The sequence below is a fragment of the Thunnus maccoyii genome, chromosome 3 (genome assembly GCF_910596095.1).
Source record: "Thunnus maccoyii chromosome 3, fThuMac1.1, whole genome shotgun sequence".
NCBI lineage: Eukaryota > Metazoa > Chordata > Actinopteri > Scombriformes > Scombridae > Thunnus > Thunnus maccoyii.
Window position 1 is genome coordinate 30,888,164 of NC_056535.1, and position 20,403 is coordinate 30,908,566.

The 20,403-nt window shown below is 39.3% G+C and overlaps 1 protein-coding gene and 3 non-coding genes across 5 annotated transcripts; all 4 read right to left on the minus strand.

Annotated features, from left to right (window-relative positions):
• Positions 1 to 690: 690 nt before the first annotated feature.
• Positions 691 to 14,647, minus strand: ahcy (adenosylhomocysteinase). Of its 2 annotated transcripts, XR_006095521.1 has the most exons (12): positions 14,520 to 14,647; positions 10,042 to 10,232; positions 7,845 to 7,920; positions 6,786 to 6,938; positions 5,637 to 5,749; positions 4,906 to 5,113; positions 4,108 to 4,195; positions 3,834 to 3,951; positions 3,594 to 3,716; positions 3,108 to 3,179; positions 1,955 to 2,139; positions 691 to 1,078 (listed from the first exon to the last, which is right to left on the minus strand). XR_006095521.1 is itself a non-coding variant. In XM_042406868.1 (11 exons), exons 1-11 carry the CDS (start codon positions 14,545 to 14,547, stop codon positions 2,008 to 2,010), a joined length of 1,302 nt encoding a protein of 433 aa, XP_042262802.1. In that variant the 5' UTR covers positions 14,548 to 14,647; the 3' UTR covers positions 691 to 2,007. The 2 variants fall into 2 exon arrangements, 1 of the variants encoding a protein (XP_042262802.1); XM_042406868.1 differs by having other exon boundaries at positions 691 to 2,139.
• On the minus strand, positions 6,044 to 6,180 carry LOC121894858. Its single transcript, XR_006095632.1, has one exon. It is a non-coding gene; the product is annotated as a small nucleolar RNA SNORA17 (small nucleolar RNA).
• LOC121894859 lies at positions 7,043 to 7,179 on the minus strand. The gene has a single exon (XR_006095633.1). It is a non-coding gene; the product is annotated as a small nucleolar RNA SNORA17 (small nucleolar RNA).
• Positions 8,178 to 8,313, minus strand: LOC121894868. Its single transcript, XR_006095642.1, has one exon. It is a non-coding gene; the product is annotated as a small nucleolar RNA SNORA17 (small nucleolar RNA).
• Positions 14,648 to 20,403: the final 5,756 nt, after the last annotated feature.

The following is a 20,403-nucleotide window of genomic DNA, read 5'->3' on the forward strand; positions in this document are numbered from 1 at the left end:
AACATTAGGACTAACATTCAAATGTTAAATAAAGCTATGAATGGGAGTAGGAATTATTATATGTCATTATAAATGTGTGGTATTTCACCAGTGTAAGTATTTTGTTTTCTGGGGTAAACCTTGTACTTGTTTTATTTAAATTGAGTTCATTTGTGTGTATTTAGAGAGCGTTTCCCAGGTAATATTTAACCCCAGATCCTACTATTCACAAGTTCTACCTAGAAGAGTGCAGATCTCCGCCAGATGTGTCTGGTAACAGTGTAATGGTGTTGTAATCGAGCATCTTCCTGGGTTTGCCTTACTGTATAAACTTAACGGGACAAGAAGTCCAAACTTCTCAATTTAAACATTATTTTAGAACATTTTGTTGTAACGCCACACGAAATAAAACCCCTATCTCTCTCTCCCCTCCCAAAGAGTTGAATCTCACTCAATTGTCCCTCCCGCCAGCGAAGCTATGAAAACAGAGGTTTATTCATTTCATATCATTCCTAACTTTAGTGGATCTTAACATCTGGGGAATAGAATTAATCTGCAGATGTTCTGGCTCAAGATGAGACCAAACTTTTCTAGCCTGAGACTATGTAAGGCTTATTTTTAGCCGAGCCAATTGCTGGAAAAGACCTCCACTTTGTCATAAAATTTGTCTGACCACACACACACACACACACACAAACATATGAGAAACAATTCAGAGTCAACATGTTTTATTTTTTTTCATCGTCACACTTGACAGTTTCATCAATCCATCGTTCACAATCAGCTGAACTCTGTACTTCAAGCTGTAACCGTTGAGACCTGTGGCTTCCACTTTTTTCACATCACCTTGATCTGTTTACATCCTGCAACAGAAACATCTGATTGGCCATATGGAGAAATGACAGGAATTGAGGGGGGGCCGCTGCACTTGTTTTGGCCCTTCAAGTCAAATTAAATAATTACAATACAAAGGAAGAAAATGAGGCAACAGAGAGAGTAAGACTTTTTTTTTTCTTTTTTTATAAATCAGGCAAAAAACATGATGCGCTGTGGTGATTCCTTTGGCAGCGGTGCTTCTCTTTACTCTCCAACGATCAACCTGGATAAGTAGTGAACACACACACATGCGGTAACACCAAGCACTAAAACGGGCGTCTCCACAGTCTTATCGCACAGTTCAAGTACAGTTTTCATTAAGTGCTAACACAGGGCAGCGTTATGTAAATACACTGGAATAAGGCCACTGCACACTTAACCGTTTGCCTCGATTCATCAAGAAAACAGAAGAAAAACCTGTTCCTTCCGCCTCAAGCTGCTACGAGACGGAGAGAAGCATTCAGATAGAAAAGCATTAGGGTTTATTTTATTCCATAAATGGAGAGGGAATGACATAGACAACAAGAGAATTATTTCTCTTTAAACAGCCACAGCAGTACTTGGTGTTTCAGAAGAGTATCGATGAGAGAGAGAGAGAAAGAGGGGAATGACTGAAGGTATCCGTGTGCTGCAACAAAATAAGTTCTAATAAAACTAATGGCTTTACCGTTAGAAATACAGGGTTGGATGTTGCTTTGACATGCGCGTCTGAACAGAGAACTTAAAAGTTTTGCATCCTTCTGACTTCCACAAACTCCCACATAAAGCTGCTGACTGAAGCTGTGGGTGGATGCAGTTTTTCCAACCAGCTTCAACCAGAACTGAGTAATTCAACAGCATCTGATTGGTAGATTATGTTTGACCTCATCTTAATAAAAGCAGAACAAGGCATTCGTTCCAAAACATCAGTCATGCCAAATCACTTGGATCAACAGATGATACATATTTGTATTTGATATGGAGCCATTTAAAAAAAAATAAAGAAACCATCTCCCAGTATCCCTGAATAGTTGACATTTGGCTAAAACCAAAATGACACCCAGAGAGAAACCTGGCCAAAGTGTCCCCGTCTACACCAAAAAAACCCTTCTAGCCACACCTCCTCTTCCTCCTCTTTCTTCTTCTTCTCCTCCACAACTGGGCAGAGGTGGCTCAGTAGCGATAGTGGTCCGGTTTGAAGGGCCCCTCGGTGGGCAGACCCAGGTACTTGGCCTGTTTGTCTGTCAGCTTGGTCAGCTTCACCCCCAGTTTGTCCAGGTGGGCGGCTGCCACCTGCTCATCCAGCTAATGAGACAGAGAAAAAAAAAAACAAGAAAAGGGGGGTTACGTGCCTGGAGCAGTAACTGCCTGGAGTCATAGTTGGCTGGCAACTGATCTTATAAAAAACAGCAAATTGTAATTTCTGTATAAGTGTTAATTGGTGACCTTAAGAGGTGCAGGTAGGCAGATTTTGTTAGCTTTGGACAGAACCAGGCTAGTTATTTCCCTGTTTCCAGTCTTCACGCTAAGCTAACTGGCTCCAGCTTTATTTATCATACAGACATGAGTGGTGTCCAACTCCTAGCAAGAAGGTAAATAAGCTTATTTGCCAAAATGTCCAACTCATATTGGATGGATAGAAATGTTCTGTGAGAATAACCCCACCCCTTAAAGCTCCATATCATCTCTTCATTTTTTACTCTCATTCTCGTTCTGAGCCTGTTAAGCACGTTCCATATGTTGGGTTCACCGGCGGCTTCCTCTTCCTGTTTGTGTTCTATATCTTTTCTCAGGTTTAAAATTCCTGCACACCATGTGAACCCTGCTCACTGTGATGTAACCGTTCTCTCTAATGCTCACTGTACAGAACATTTTACATAAAAAGGTTAAAGACATTTGCCTTAATTTCTTCACTGACATTTTCAGCTCTCCCTGAAATACATTTCACGCCGCTCTAAAAGGAAGTAACAAACTCCCGATGAGACTGTCTCACTAAATAAATCCCTCCTTTTAAAATCTGTAGCACCCAGTTTGATCTCCATCTTAAATTTACATGGTTGTGACCTCATATGCGTTCATTACAAGTTTTGCTGTGAAGTCTCTAAATGTAGTCACTCCATTATTAATTACTGAAGCCCAGCGGTGTAATCTGATCAAACATCTACTTTAAAATGACATTCAGGAACACTGTTCAAGAGATTATTCAAGTTTAGTTTAAATGCTGTACATGTAATGCCCCACATAAAATATATCATCATCATCATCATTCTGACCTTCTTGGGCAGGAAGTAGACTCCCACGGGGTATTTGGCGGTGTTCGTCCACAACTCAATCTGAGCCAGCACCTACAGAAAAGGACAGATGATGTCATCAATAAGACACGCCACGTTTAATAAAGCAGATGTCAGATGGGAATTTTTAATGAGGAAAAAGCATATTGACAATAAAGTAAAAATGCAAATTTTATTTGTCCATAAACTGCAACGTCTCGTATCCAACCAGGGATCTTTGTTGCATGAAATTCCTCCCTCCCCACATTTCCTGTCATCTCCCTACTTGGTTAACCAATAAAGAATAAAAAATGCACAGAACATAACAGGATCCCCACATGGACAGATGTCCCGAGTTTACAGGAAAGTGACAAGTAAAAAACAGCTATAAATTATGTATTATAGCAAGGCAGCCATTATAGAAAGGCTCCGTTTCTTGCTCTCTCTCTCTCTCTCTCTCTCTCTCACACACACACACACACACAGTACCTGATTGGTGAAGGAGTTGCTCATGACGAAGGACGGGTGTCCCATGGCACAGCCAAGGTTGACCAGTCTGCCCTCTGCCAGGACGATGATGTGACGACCGTTCTTCATCCTGAAGCGATCAACCTGAGGAGGAGGAGGAGAAGGATTACTGCTGGAGCTGAGAGAGATCAAGTCTAGTCAATTTTATTTGTAAAGCCCAATATCACAAATTTGACCCTTAGATGATTGTGTTCCTCCTACCTGAGGCTTGATGTTGACCTTCTCTGCAGCGTTTTTGATGAGCCAGTTCATGTCGATCTCACAGTCGAAGTGACCGATGTTACAGACGATGGCGTCGTCCTTCATGTTCTCAAAGTGACTGAGGGGAAACACATGTAAAAAAAGGACAATTTTAAGTAAGAATTAAATAATACTAAGGGTAAAAATGACATAGAATTTAGCTTTTAACCGATTTCAACTAATTAAAAGCAGCATTTCTAATGGAAACATCTGGCTCTCAGTTGGTCCGACTTACTGTCCCTGGATGATGTCCTCACAGCCAGTGGTGGTGACAAAAATGTTTCCTTCCTTACAGGCCTCATCCATGGTGGTAACTTCATAGCCTACAGAGCAACAGAGAGAAGGACAGGGATTTACTCCTTCACTGTGTGTTACTAACACAAACACTTTCTCCATCTGTTGTACATTAAATCTTTTCCAGCTGTTTGTGTGCTACAGGCCCCTCATTATCTGAAAGGTTTTATTATGAAAACACATGTAGGAAGTGGATCCCAAATTTCAGAATTCCCAAATTACAGAGGTTTAAAATCATAATTGAAACCCCATTTAATTCAGAATCAATTGTTAAAAAGCTTTAGGATAGTAAATTAAGCTGAATTTGTCATGTGAGTTATTATACTACAGGTACAGATATTTATTTTTTTATCTATTTAGGACCAGATTTGATTTTGCTGAATAGGCAGAATCCCTGTCTACTGTTTGAGACCACACAGTAAAAAATAATCTTTGACTCAAGTCACTTCTCTCTAAAATGAATTTTACATTTCTGGTTCCTTCGTTACTGATTTTTTTTTTTAAAAACTGGGTGGCTGAGTTAAAACTACAAGAGCAGAAAATCACTTTAGGACATAATGTTTCTCAGGGATTCATCAGAGGATAGAGACAAACTAGAAGACACACTTGCAGATTTCACTTTGTTGAAATTTCCATCAATAATGCTGATTAAAAACCATAAAAAAAAAAAAAAAAATGTAGAAAATCACCAGAAATATCCTTTATTGTGTGAATAAGATTTCTGGCTTCCGTCACCTACCCTCCATGGCGGCCTGCAGGGCGTTGATGGGGTCGATCTCCGTGACGATGACGCGAGCTCCGAAGCCACGCAGAGCCTGGACGCAGCCTTTACCCACGTCACCGTAACCTGCCACGACAGCGACTTTACCAGCGATCATCACATCGGTGGCTCTCTTGATACCGTCGATCAGGCTCTCCCTGCAGCCGTACAGGTTGTCAAACTTGCTCTGCAGGAGGGAGAGAAAGAAAGAGAGAGACACATGATTCAGCAGGATGTCAAGCTTCTTCCAGACAGAAAGGAGGAGAAATAGATAAATTCTCACTGTGGGCCTGGTGTCAGATTTAAAGATTTCCACAAATTTCACATGACCTCAAAATGTCATTCCTTCGCCTGTATTTACTTTTAAGACTATCTAATGCAATCAAGTTTGAAAATACATGTTATATTTCATGACTTGGTCTGAATTTTCTGTTGACATTAGACATGATATCCCAGAGATGTGAGATTATAGACAGCAAAGAAGCTAAATCAACCAGCTGTATAATGACTCAACTGTAAACATTTCACTCAATAAAAACGGCTAAGATTATATAAATGTGATTCATTCAACAAACATGTTAATGGTGGTACCTGACAAACTATTCCTTCATTAATGAATGATTCAACTAATGAGGATTATTATAGTTCTGTTCACCTTTGTCTAATTACAGGATGCAGCTGAAGAGGAATAAAAGGTCAAGGCTGGTTACCTTTGTGACAGAGTCGTTGACGTTGATGGCGGGGACCTTCAGCTCGCCCTTCTTCATCATCTTGTACAGGTTGTGGACACCTGTGGTGGTCTCCTCTGACAGTCCACGGATACCTGAAAATACACCGTCATGTAAATATGGAAAATCTCCAATGTATATTTTGACAAGTCTCAAAAATGTTATGCTTTACTTTAACAAAAACGGTTCTCCTTAAGTATAAGGAGCAGAAATGACCTCAACTAGTGTGCATGACTCTTTTTGCAATGTAAAAGTCTGCTTACAAAATACTTTATGCATAAAGCAAAAGTAAGTAAGATGCTTCCATGTCCAGTTATGCAAGTTTCATGGAGTTATTTAGGAAGAGGCTTCTAACATGCATGTAAATACAACTATGGGTTGTATGTTAAATTGTTGGTGGTGAGAAATCACTCCAAGTCCTCCGTGTGTTGTAGAGTCTCAGTGCAGACTACCACCGTTCCCTCTCTGCCACCTTATGACACAGCTGCAACACAAACAGTTGAGCTGCAACGCCTCAAGGGGCATAAAATCAAGCATATTACAGCATTATCATGCAATAATATCAATCTGGTGAGAATTGTCTTGTAATTTTTCTAAATTTGGAGAGTATTTTCCCTTGACGGACACTGTGTGAAAAGAATGACTGTTTGTACAAAATAAATGACTCGAAAGAGAAAGTCTATCAAAACAGTCAGACTAACATGAGATGTATGAAAATATTTACTGATCAGCTTGTGTTTGACCACAGTTGCCATCTAGTGTCCAAAACTCTACTGCAGATTTAACAATTAAATGTTACTACTACTCGGATATTTTCTGGTCAAAATTAGTGTCCCGCAGCACCCACTTTGGAACAGAATTATGTCTGTTTAACTATCAAACTGACTTGACTGATTGTAAAATGGTGAAACCTAAACTGAACTAAGATCCTTTGACATCAGAGCCAAGTTTCAGGAGCGACTAAAACCCCCCCAGACCAGGCATCACTAATACCTCACCAACTTGTCAGCGATATAACACAGAAAACAGCCATTTATTAAAGTTATCAATGAGATCTTTACCCAGTATCAACAGCAACCTCATGATAAGCAGTGTGTGTGTGTATGTGTGTATGTGTGTAAACAAACCCACCTGCCAGCAGTTTGGGGTACTTCTGGTGCACCAGGTTGGTGAGATCTCCACCGTCGTCCAGGATCATGTTGAGGGGCTGACCGTCTTTGAAGTACAGAGTCTGGTCGATGCACCACATGTATTCCTCATCTGTCTCACCCTTCCATGCGTACACTACAGAAAGAGAAAGACATTTTTTTTTTCTTTTTTTTTTTTTTCTAAGTCAGGTGAGAATTTTTCCATCCACTTGCAGTGACCAGTCTAACTTGAAAACCAAAATTGTTGGTGGTGAGAAATCACTCCAAGTCCTCCGTGTGTTGTAGAGTCTCAGTGCAGACTACCACCGTTCCCTCTCTGCCACCTTATGACACAGCTGCAACACTGACAGTTGGGCTGCAACGCCTCAAGGGGCATAAAAATCACTCAATATGATAGAGAGAGAGACACTAAGATGGATCCAGAGACAGATAAAGAGCATATTAAAAGGTCCAGTGAGTAGAACTTAATAGCATTTAGTGGAATGGACTTGGCAGAAATTGAATATAATATTCATAAGTATGTTTTAATTAGTCTATAATGGGGTTGGACAAACCAAACACTGGCTCTAGAGAGGGCCTTTCAGAGGGGTATTCAGTTGGTTGCAATCTGCAACCTCACCACTAGATGCCACTAAATCCTACACAGTGGTCCTTTAAGTGAGCATGTTCTCTCAGAAGAGGTAGGTCTTCAAGGTTTAGTCTTCTGCTGAACAAATATGCAACTTTTCTGTATTTTTTGCAACTCATTCCACCACTGAGGGAGCATACAGGAGAAGAGTCTGGATTGAGATTTCCTGCCTTGCAGTGATGGTAGTAGGACTAGTCAGCATTCATTTGTAGATCGTAGGGAACGAGAAGGTGCTAAACCTGAATGAGGTAGTTCAGGTAGGTGGATGCTGTGCTAGCTGTGGAACTTAAGACTACATCAACACCAAGCTGCCTAAATCTGTTGGTGAGCATCCACACCAACAAGTTTTCACAGTAACCTGACCAGGTCATTTCATAATTTATATACAGTATACACAGAGGCATTGTGGGTTACCTGGAATACCAGCCTTGGCGATGGCGGCAGCAGCGTGATCCTGAGTGGAGAAGATGTTACAGCTCGACCACTGAACCTGAAGAGGGAGAGAGAGAGACAGTCGGGATAATTTACTAAAATAAGAATGATACAACCAGTAGATGGCATTCACTCGAAAAGTCATTTGTTGTATTTACGTGAACATGTAACTTGGTTATTGATGGACTTCTGCAGTGACCTGATTTCATAAACAATTTGTGAATAGTTCTACCTGGTTACCCTGACAAGTATGACAGTTACTGTTTAACTGGGTAATTTAACAACTTCATAGCCACAGTGCTTTTTGTGTGTTTAATTGTTGGTGGTGAGAATCACTCCAAGTCCTCCGTGTGTTGTAGAGTCTCAGTGCAGACTACCACCGTTCCCTCTCTGCCACCTTATGACACAGCTGCAACACAAACAGTTGAGCTGCAACGCCTCAAGGGGCATAAAGTTATTTCACAGTAATATGAACAATATATCAGTTGATTAAGATATTATGCGTTTTTTTTAAACTAAATAACTATCTATAAACAGTATTCTACCCTTGCTGGACATATTTTCATTGAGGTTACAGCCTCACTTGTGGCAATAGTGAGTCTACAGTGAGCGTACTTTGATGCATGAACTGCCATTGCATTGTGAATCAAATCAACAAACACTACTGCCATCTAGTGTTCAAAACTCTTTACTGCAGTGTAAAAGACATTTTTACAGGAAAATCTGATTGCTGACAATCAGCATGTAAAAATGGATTTTACAATAACAGGATTTTTAAAGCCAATTTTGCAATAAAAATAAACATCAAATGTGAAAATATAGGAATACTCTTCTGAGTAAACAGATGTTGTCTGTTCAAAATTATAAGTAGGCAAAATGACAATAACTGGTTGAGTTAAAGTTAATGCTGTATCTATTTAGGCTACACAATAACACTGCTATTAACAAATATTTTTATAAAGAAATATTATAATTCAAGTTAAAAAAAAAAAACAAAACGCTATTAAAATAGCCTATTTAATTCAAGCTCGCTGGGCCACTAGGAGGTTGCCTCTGGGCCCGATGTGGCCTGTGGACCTCCAACTGAATAGGCTGGACTTACAATAAAGACCACCAACTTTGGTAGAATGGAAAGTGAATTTGCAAGCAACACAGAATACCAGGATTATCTCCACTGCTAAAGGGGGACCAGTAAAATACAAATGGGACCAAAAAAAAAAAAAAAAAAACCAAGGGTGAGAGGAGGTGATTTTTTTTTTTCCCTCTGCTGGTTCCCAGAGGATGCAGGTGCCTGCAGGACCAGACCAGTCCTGGTCAGAAAGATAAAGACCAACATGATAACAGAATAAACCGGCCTTGAAACAGACAGAGGGAGAGAGAAAATCCCAGACTCACTGAGACTGTTTGTTCTGATAAATAGATCAATAAACTTGTCCTCTCTCAACAACTGCTGCTGAAGTGGACTTCAGCAAGGCAGAAGATGACTGTTTCATTCCAACAGCTGCCCCGTATAACTTAACTTAAGCCTTCACACAGCAGTCTAAAGAAGCTGCATTGTCACTAAAACAAAATGCTAATAAAAGGTGGTTTGACTACCTATGACACATTTATGCCACAACAGTTCATTTGTTCAGAAGTATAGCAGTATCTTAATATCTGATAATACTTTGCACAAACTGATTCCTCACATGAACCAAGAAAAAGCCAAAAAAGGATGAAGAATGATTCAACCAAACAAGTTTGGCAGCACGTCTTTGTCTCCTAGAAAATTTTTAAAAAATACTCAACACTTACTGATGTGTTTGTATGTCTTATCTGGAATTATGAGTAACACTATAATATTCTTGGCCTCTGCTCCTTTATATTACATTTAGTGTCTGCATAAGTGGACGTGTCTTCGTGTGCGGACAGAAAACATCGGGCTGCATACAGACATCCACACAGAGGTTTATGTGGAGCCTCACAGGCATAAGATGATGAAAGTTGCATCATGCAGATCCTCGCAGCTTTACGGATACAGAAAGTATCACTTGAGCTTTACACTACAGTCCAGTCTGATATTAAAAAACTAGATTGTTGTCCACGTGAGGGAGAGAAAAAGCTTCTGAAAGTCATGTGTGATCAGTATAAACCCTTCCCCCGGGTAAATAAATGTTAAAAAGCAGCTGGTAAATGTCACCTCGGCTCCGAGGGCGGTGAGGGTCTCGATGAGCACGGCGGTCTGCAGGGTCATGTGGAGGCAGCCGGCGATACGGGCGCCCTTCAGAGGCTTGCTCTGACCGTACATTTCCCTCATCTTCATCAGACCGGGCATCTCGTTCTCTGCGATATCGATGGCCTTACGCCCCCATTCGGCCAGGCTGATGTCAGCTAGAGAGAGGGAGAGACAGCAGGAGGTTAGTAATTTGTTTTAAAATCAATTATTGTTATTAATATCACATCGAAAACAATATTCTCACCAATCTTATTTGTCATACGCTCTCAGTCGGCTGCCTTGTCACTTAATGGAAATTTAATAAAGATGTATTCACAAAGAGCTTGTTTGTCTTTCAGAGCTTTATTCCAGAATCACACACGTACGTGTACTTCGTATCGCAGCCACGCCTGCCACAGAAAGCTCTAGAACAAAGACCATCACCCCGTGTCTAGACAGAAAATGTAACGAGAGCAGCGCGTTAGCAGAGCAGCAGCAGCAGTGACTGCTCTGTCTGTGCGTCTACACTGGAGGCCTTCAGGTGCAATTTTGAGCGCAAGTCATCCACGTGCTTGAAGTGCTCAGAACCCAATACACATGACTGTAGTGATGCGCGTAAAAAAACGGGAGGAAAATAGACTTGAAGCGTGAATGAACGTTCCAGGTCACAGTTACGCCCATGAGACACAAGCCTGCACGGACAGCTGCAGAGATTAAAACGAGAGCATGTCTGTTGCGTGTGATGTGCGCATGAAAAAACGCGTCTGACACACTTTCTGTCTAGACACGGGGTTAGAGTACACAACCTGGGCAGTTATTGGGACAACAATCGGCCCTTTGTTTATCACTTATCAGTGTTTTATTCCTGGAAGAATTCTTCCTCCACATCCATCCGCTGAGAACCCGAGAGTTGCAGGTCGGATCACACAGTTGGCTTCTGATAACATTTCTGCATTTTCTCACACAAGGTTTATGCAAGTAGAAAAGTTTCCACTGCACATCTAGGCCCAACACACTAGTCTTCCATTCATGATGAACTCTTTAAATTGTGTTTGAGTATGCTATGCTAAAACATCTTAACATTTTCTATTATGCTAAAAGTTAAATTTAACCCTCCAATTTCAGCAAATTTCAACATTCTCCCCAAACAACTAAATACAAAGTTAAAAGTTGCAAAGCGTGCTTCAGTATGTCCAGATGTGTTTGGTATAAATCTGAAATATGATTCATTTTGTATCCTATTGCACCTGATAATTCTCTTCCTGAAAATAAAGACTTTGTACAAAGCCGAATCCTTTGCAGTTTAGATTGAGCAACCTTGAGGAAACTGATAAATATGATCAGATCTGCAAATGTTTTTCATGATGCATCAGCAATGACACAGCAAATACTGTGTCGTTTTCTAACGTGCGAGCTACTTCGCCCCTGCCAACTATGTTCTTGATTTACTGGGGAAACTTCACACAAGCACAGCTGTCACACAGCGAGGGTTTTGTACTGTGGGTCAGTAGTTTGTACAGTTGCTCCTTTCACTTCCTAACAGCTGCTGTTGCTGCTGTACATGAGCTTTGTTGGACAGCGAGGTGTTCCCGCTAAAATAACGTAAAAAGGGATGAGTCATAAAATGCATTTGAAACATTTCGCTGAGAAGGAGCGAAGTAAGCTATAACTGATCTTTTCCATAATAAATACCTTTTGCCTAATTGGAATTTTTGGTTTGTGAATTGTAGTCGACTAAGTTGTGTTGTGGCTGATGACGAGGACGTTTTTAAACATGCAAGAAAAATGCATAATGATGAGCAAGAAGTGAAGAACTGAACTGAAACTTAACTAAACCTCAGTTACTGCTTTCCTGCTTCCAATCCTACAATAAAAAGCCTCAAATGATCAAAGCTACAGGATTTTGCAGGGTTAGGGGGTTTGCCTGTTCTTGTTTCTTCAGCAGCACATTCCCATGATGCTATGAACAAAATGTGCTTTCCCCCCCAACCCCAACCAAGCTGCTGATCAGGTCTCTCTCTGCTAAAACCCCTTCTTACAAACTTGACAAAAAACAAAGAGCAGAGGCATCAAATCACATATGTTCATGTTTAAAACTGCACACAAAAAAGAAAAAGAAAGCCTGAGTTTTTACAAGTTAGAAAAATTAAAAGGAGGCAAACAGCACAGCCCCTCATGTATTAAGCCCAATCATAATTTCTTATAAAATATCCTTGGAAAACAGGGAGTAGGGATAATATCAGATATTGGAGATAATCATGATACAGTGAAGCATTCTGCTCTATAATGCTGCAGGTAAACCAACCCACCCTCCACCAACATGAACCAGCCTGTGCAAACACACCTCAGCTGAGCTAACTGCACTGAACCAGCACTGGGCTGACTGACCAGCCAGAGAGAGGATGAGGAGCACAAGTTTGCACTGAGGTCAAAGTAGTATTTAAACTACAACTCCACCTAGTCGACTTCCCATCAGATGGCACTCAGATTTCACCTCTTTGGGGCTTGTGAAGCATTGTGTAAGAGCTCCAACTAACGATTATTTTTATTATTTCTCAATTAGCTATTTGGTCCATATGTCAGAAAATGGTGAAAAACGCTGATCACTGTTTCCCAAAGCCCAAGGTGATGTCTTCAAATGTCTTCAACAGTCCACAATCCAAAGATATTTAAGTTTACTGTCATAGAAGATGCAGAACTGGTTTTCTGATTGTCTAACAGCTTCAGAAACCTACGCTGCCCATACCTTTCCGACGTTGACATATGGAGATGACGTCCTACAATTTCTATAACTTTGCAAAACTGGCAATGCAACATTGACACACACATGCAGCGATTGTCTGGGCGTGCTGAGGCGAGAAAGTAAGAAGGGTTTGAATGTCTCCCTCTCAAGCTTTCTTGTTACTTTTGTTTGTAGATTCGTCTACAAACGACAAAATGTGACACTGATTGACTGCTTGTAGTAAATGAGAGGTACTGCATCAATTTACAAGTCAGGACTTGACAGACATTCACTGAGTTGAACTCTTACTGTATGTAGTCAATGGTGAAAGACTTTGCCCTGGAGTTATCCGTTAGCAAGATGTTGTGCAACTTATTTTGCTTTTGATCAGTTGCATCACACAGTACAGAACGGAAGTCACAGCAGGTAAGCAAGTACTCATTTTAAATCCACAACACCCAACTAGAGCTGCCACGATTAATTGATTAGTTGCCAGTTATTTTGATATTTGATTAATCGATTTTGGTCATTTTTAAGAAATGAAATTACCTCGGGCTGTGTGAAACTGTTAGACATTTTTCACCATTTACTGACATTTTATGGACCAAACAACTAATCGATTAAACAAGAGAATATCGACAATGAAAGTATACATTGGTTGCAGCCCTACAACCAACATTACTTATTTTCTTGCTTTCTCATCATAACACTTATTACCATTTTCTTAGTGCTGTATGTTCTGTTATTAAAACTTTGAGTTTCACTATGAGTGAAATGTGCAGTACAAATTAAGTGTATTATTATTGTTGTTATTATTATTATTATTATTATTATTATTATTATTATTTCTTGTGTTCTTACATTTTTATCAGAATGCAATTTGTTGTTTATCTTTAAGTGCATTTACATTCTTAATGCAAAACAGTAACAGAACCTTTTAATTTTATTTTTTCTCTTCATACTTATTTCATTCTTACTTCCTGTGACAAAGAAACCTGAATCAATAAAAGAGTATTTTAATCTAATCCATAAGCTTTACAACAACATTTAGCTCCCAAAGCCGCTTCACAGGAATAACCACGTGTACTCCGAGCATTACTACGGCATGCAAGTTGCATACAATGCAGTTCAAGCTCTGCCTGGTCCTGTCAGTCATGCAGAAACTGGCGGCGGCGCCAGGCATCACGGGAATTGTAGTTTGCAAACACAAACCGAACCAAAGAGCGTGACGCATACGGCTCCGCTAATAAACTACAACATCCAGACCGTTTGTGGACATTTCTATTCACGGAGAAGCCTATGCTCGGCGCTAATACGACTGTTACATGTCGACTCATTCTCCGGTGTGGACGAACTCTGCAAACTACGAGTATGCTAAGGGATAACAGAGATTCACATTGGCTATTAATTTAAAACGGACAGTAACGAACTACAAACACTATAAACATCCTGCTACAGAACAATAACAAAGCCATACAATTTACCACATGCTAGCAAGTTAGCAACAACAGAGTGGACAAAGAGCTATAAAACTACATTTAAAAACAAATTTATATTCAACGTGCAACTACATTGTTTCATTGCACAGCTATCTTTTTAGTCTTGATCTGGCTTCTGGAAAAGCCGTTACCTAACATGCACGCTACCATAAACTTAACAACATGCTAGCTCGCAAACCGCCACCCTGATTTACAAAACTCAACTGATGAGCAGAGTTAAAACAATAAATCTTGACACTGACCAACTTTGTAGGGAAGTTTCTCAGACATGGTTGTTTTCTGGTGTTTTGTTGCGAGCAGGTTGAGCGAAGCAGCAGCCTGGCCGATGGACAGAGGCAGAGAGGGAGGGACGGAAACATGACGGCTCGGTTTTTATCGTCGAAGCCACATTCAGACCAGTTTGCACGAGAGGGCGGTTACGAGCCCGGATCGAATCTGGATTTCTATTGGCTGCGGCAGCTCCCGCCCCGCGCCTGAGTGATACGATTGGCTAGTACTTGACGTGTGGCTGTCAGCCAATGGGAGTGAGTGTTTGGGATGTGTAGTTTGAACAAGTTTTGTCTGGACTTCGTCGGTGTTTTCCCGGCTAGTAATTAAGTAACAGCGTAGCTATTTTATAATACGGATTGCCGGAGTTCAACGGGTTATTGTAGGTCACTTAAGCACTTACAATACATTTTATGATCGATAGATAGATAGATAGCTTGCTCATGGGGGAATTGTTGGGTATCTCTCTCTGTAAATTAAAAAGTACGGTCTACACCTGCTCCATGTGAAGTGCCCTGAGATGACTTTTGTTGTGATTTGGCGCTACATAAATAAAATTGAATTTAATTGAATTGAATGGATAGATAGATAGATAGATAGATAGATAGATAGAGTACTTTATTAATCCCAAAGGGAAATCAAAGTGTTACAGCAGCCACAATTAAAGGCTAAAATACAATTACTAATCAACTAATTAAAATATAACAATAACTATTATATGCTATTTGCTGAGTATACACTGTTCAGTGATGTTAATATGCAATAGTACACTGTACATCAGTGCAAGTCAGGTGGATATTGCTTTGGTAGGTGCATGATTGACAATGAATGTTAGAGGTAAGTGTACATTGAAACATGAATAATTTACATAATGCATATACATATGTAACAGTATATACAGAAAGTACATTTACGATTATATACTGAAATATTGCAAGTTCTTTTGTAAACTGAATTACATTGTTAAGCATACAGGAGAATACATTAGATGACCAGAGAATTGTTCACCATAATATAATTGTAGAGCTGCAGCAATTAGTCGATTAATCATTAGTTGCCAACTATTAAATCAATTGCCAACGATTTTGATAATTGATTAATCATTTGGAGTCATTTTTTAAGACAAAAAAAGTCCAAATTCTCTCATTCCAGCTTCTCAAATGTGAATATTTTATGGTTTCTGTGATAGTAAACTGTGGACTGTTGGCCGGGACAAAACAAGACATTTGAAGACATCATTTGGGAAACAGTGATTGACATTTTTCACCATTTTCTTACATTTTATAGACCAAACCACTAATCAGTTAATCTTAATCTAGAAAATAAGATTAACTGATCATGAAAATAATTGTTAGTTGCAGGCTGAATTACCAATCAAGCAAAACAGACAACTGCCCCTGGTCCCCACACTCCTAAATGAACTGCATGTTAATAGTAATTGGGGTTTTTGTCAATTTCATGAATAATTTTAAGAAGGGAATTTGTGTCACCAAAAGTAAAACATAAAGTAAAGCATTTCCTGCATAATGAGCAGGCTGTATACATATACTGTACATAACCACCTACTGTGTGTAAATAAAGTAACATCATTTTTTATCTATTCAATATTTATTCGAGCACTCCTTGCACTCTTTCACACCCTTGCACTATTTGTATCCTGTTTACAGTTTACAGGAACGGTTTCACCTGTTTATAGACATCATATGTTGTTGTCCACTCGTTGTATCTATATGTGTATGTGTATTGTTATTATTAATTACTATTAATTTGGTGATTGCACAATGTTGTGGTCTTGTCTTGTACTGAGGTACTTTGTCAAAATCTAGTGTAAACACCTTAATTACTTTAGTTTTGTGCTCACATGGTGCGTATTCCTAAATAAAGTTGAGTTGAATTAAATTACCGTAAACACAATTTTACAAAATTCTGGGGCCAGGTAGGAGTACTTGATGTTTTGTGAGTCTGTGCTGTGTGCATTGTATTTTACTTGGTACACACAGGATGTGGGAGGTGGCGATAAAGTGATGAATCATAGGTAAATAAAGTAAAACATGCACAACAAGCCCAGCTGCCAATACGAGATACCAGTCTGCCCGAGGGTCTTTAAACCTCTTTACACTCTACTTTAAAACTGCTTAAAATTGTGAAAATGTAATCTTATTATGCTCGGTGTTCAAAATGTGGAAGACGGCGAGGAACAATTAAAGCAGAAGATTAAGCACTTCAAACCATGACCAGTGCAAAGATCATATCCTGTAACAATGACATTGATGTATGTGTAATAATAATGACGTGTATGTGTTAACAGTGTCATAGTATTAAGAAGAAAATTTATATATATAGCACCTTTCATACATGTAACACTGCTCAAAGTGCAAACAACCAAAAAAAAAGTGCTAAGTTAATAGTATAGAGGAACACAACATTAAGAAGATACACTGTCTCATACATCTGTGTGTGTATGTACTAAGAATAGACTTTGCGCAACCTAAACTCTAACTCCGGCCATGGCCTATGCTCCAGTATTTCCTCTATACTGGACCTTGTCTCAGTCTCACTGAGAGTAAAGGTCTTCACGTTTTTCTCTACTACATGTCATATTGATATATTGATACTTTAATGCAGTATATCAATGACAGGAGACATGAATTGCTTCTTTCTGAGATAATCGATTGATTAAGGTTCTTTCTGACAATATTCAGTAATTTTACATGTGAGAGAATGCAAAGAAAATGACCAACACTAAATCTCTGCACTAATAGTCAAAGTAATGCAGAGTCGGGATGTTAAGTGAGTCCATTTTGTGAGACTAATGTTCAGAAGGAAATACTATACATTTGACTTTGCTATATTTACTTTGACACATTTGCAAAACACACAGAAAATGATGAAATATGATGCGGTGTTAAGAGTTCAAACCCACCGGCTGTATACTGTTGTATGGACCACGTTAAAACACTGCATACAAGTTAACTCATCACCAAATTTTCAATCTGAAAAGGATCAGATGATGACATTTCTGAGTAGCCTAACGTGTCCTGAAAATAACAATAAATAAGCCTAGAAATACATGGAGTGAAAGAGGACAGTGTCGAGTTGAAGGGGCTAAACTCAGCCCACCGGTAGAAACACTACACTACAGCTAATTTAAGAGCATTTTTGGAGTGGTCTTGATCAGGACCACAGCAGACTCACCCCAACAATCTTAAGGTTTGTGGGTTTGAGTCGAAATTCTAGTTAAACACTGTCAGAACATGCAAAGAGATTAACTCAGCTGTACCTAATATTCTGCTGTCACCACATCAACACCATTTTTTCAGATTTTAAAATATTTAAATTACAGGGAAACGTTTTCTACAGTAGGATTTTTTTCTTTTCCCCTCATTATGTAAGTAGATACATCCAATCATATGACACAACTCCAGGAGAACAAAGTGTGAAAGAAATTATATGAAGTAAACAGTCTTTAATTAATGTTTTAATAAGCAGTTCTGGATATGAGCATGAAATAAATGCCTCCAATATAAAAAAAAACAAAAAAAGCAAATGTTGCACACCACAATAAAAAGACTTTCATTTCAAAATTACACACAAACTTAACATTGTTTCTCTATAAAAATATATTTAGGTCTTCAGTGTGTTTACAATGAGCACCACTGAGGGTTAAACCTCACCGGCTCACCTCACTCCACCAGAATGGAGGTCAAAGCTCAGACCGGCGGCCGCATATGAAACACACAGAGCGAGAAGGTTTTCAGTTAACTTTGTGTAAACATGCAGATCAGTTAAAGGATTTTTGGTGTAAAAGGTCACAACATCTTCAACTGCATAATCTCATAAAGCTCTAGCTGCTTCGGTGGAATTTGAAATCAATGTGTTAGGTAACTGCTTAGACACATTATGAATTAATGATTCCTTTCAGGCCCTTCTGCGATCGTTTTAAAGGTCCCCTCAGACATGTTTCAAGACATATAAAAATAATAATGTGTACTTCATTAAAAGCCTTAAAATAACATCTACTCCTTCTCCCTCATTGAAAAACCAATAATCTCTGAATTGTCTCTCTGAATGCTACTTTTGAGCAATCAAAGTAAACCCCCAAGGATTTGATCCCTCTCATATGTCACTCACATATTCTGTGTCACTTTGAAATATAGATGTGCCGGTATACTGCTTTTGTTGAACTTTCTGATGGTAGCAATACCGTCAACCAACACAGCTAGTAGTATTAAGTAGTTTTTAATCTTGACAAACCACAAAAAACAGATGTCTTAAACTTTAAACAACCAACCTGCTTTTGTTTGTGGTGTTTTTGATATGAGTTCAATATAAAGTTCACTATTCACTGTTTGTTTGATCCAATTAAATGGCAAGGCGATCATGATGTTAAGTCACTTTACTATATAGTAGTATTTCAGAAAAGTTTGACAATTATCTTGACAATACCGTTTAACGTGATATTTTTGGACACAATAATAATAGCATGAAAAGTTGATACTAGCACATCCCTACTCTGAAAACATCACATGGAAACTAAAGATACTCTAGCTGTCCTTTTAATGGGGTTTTAATGTTAGCTGTGCTTTGAACACAGTGTTAAAGGAAAGGTTCACAATTTTTCAAGTGTGTCTTAAAACAACAGTCAGGTGCCCATATCAACACTGACAGACATTTTCCTTACTGTAATCATTCCTCCTGTTCAAACTGGCTATTAACGGACCAGTGTGTAGAGTTTAGTGGCATCTAGTGGTGAGGTTGCAGATTGCAACAAACTGAATACCCCTCGCCTTCCAAGCATGTAGGAGAAACTACAGTGGCTGTGAAACTTGCAGTAGAAACATGGCGGTGCAACATGGCGGGCTCCTTGGAAGAGAACCCGCTCCCTATATAGTCCGTTCTGCTAGTTGCCACTAAATTCTATACACTGCACCTTTAAAAGATACCCTTCAAATGCACTTTCAATGTAAGTGATGGGGGCCAAAATCCACAGTCATTTTGTGCCAAAACGCATTTCAAAGCTTATCTGAAGCTTATATGAGGCTTCATCGGTCTGAGTTAGTCATATCAAGTGGATATCTGCCATATTTACAGTCTTTTTAGCATCAAATTCCCTCTTTGTGTTTCTTTGGAAAGTATTTCCTTGATACACTAGATGATTGTGAGAAAGACAGGAGGCCTAAATACCAGGTGACAGCAATACAGAACCAGGTTCCAGATGTTCACTGATTGAGGACTACCTTAAAGAGAAATGTATTCCTGTATTTATAGATGCAACAGTGTTGATACTTGCATTAAATCCCAACTTTATTTAGATAAACTGTATACAACCCCACATTAACAACAGTCACAGAGCAACATGGCTGCCACACGGAAAATCTCCAATGCCCAACCTCTTTGTACAGCTGTGAACAGAACTGGCTACACGTCACGCTGTGTTTCTGTACAGCCAGATAGAAGATGAGCAATATTGGAGGAAAACAGAAATAAAAAGGAAAACAAACTCTATTGGCATATGTTTCTTTTCAATAGTGTCTTATATCTATATAATATCAGGATTGGGGTCAACCCACTCACGAGTATAGTGCAAGCAAATGTTTCAAAGCACATCACTACTTTATGTGAGTGAATTATTTAAAGACATAGGTCGTTTTTAAATTTCAGTCTCGGTTTCCTGTTTGAACTAGATTGACCCCAATCCCTCCATGCATAAATATGTCCGCTGACAGAGGAAGGGAAGTGTAGCTACAGCTGTAAGTGGTGGAGCAGTGAGCAGAAGTTGGACATCATTTTATCATGAAGACCAACATGTTCAACTTTCCACTTTCAATGTTTAACTCAATTTCGCACTACATGTAAGTC

Bases quoted from the DNA above. Each gene is read 5' to 3' on its own strand.
- ahcy (XM_042406868.1), bottom strand. From the start codon at position 14,547: ATGTCTGAGAAACTTCCCTACAAAGTTG. The intron at 3,717-3,833 runs GTAGGAGGAACA...CCTCCTCCTCAG, and splicing joins AGGTCAACATCAAGCCTCAG to GTTGATCGCTTCAGGATGAA. The intron at 3,180-3,593 runs GTACTGTGTGTG...CCTTTTCTGTAG, and splicing joins GCAACTCCTTCACCAATCAG to GTGCTGGCTCAGATTGAGTT.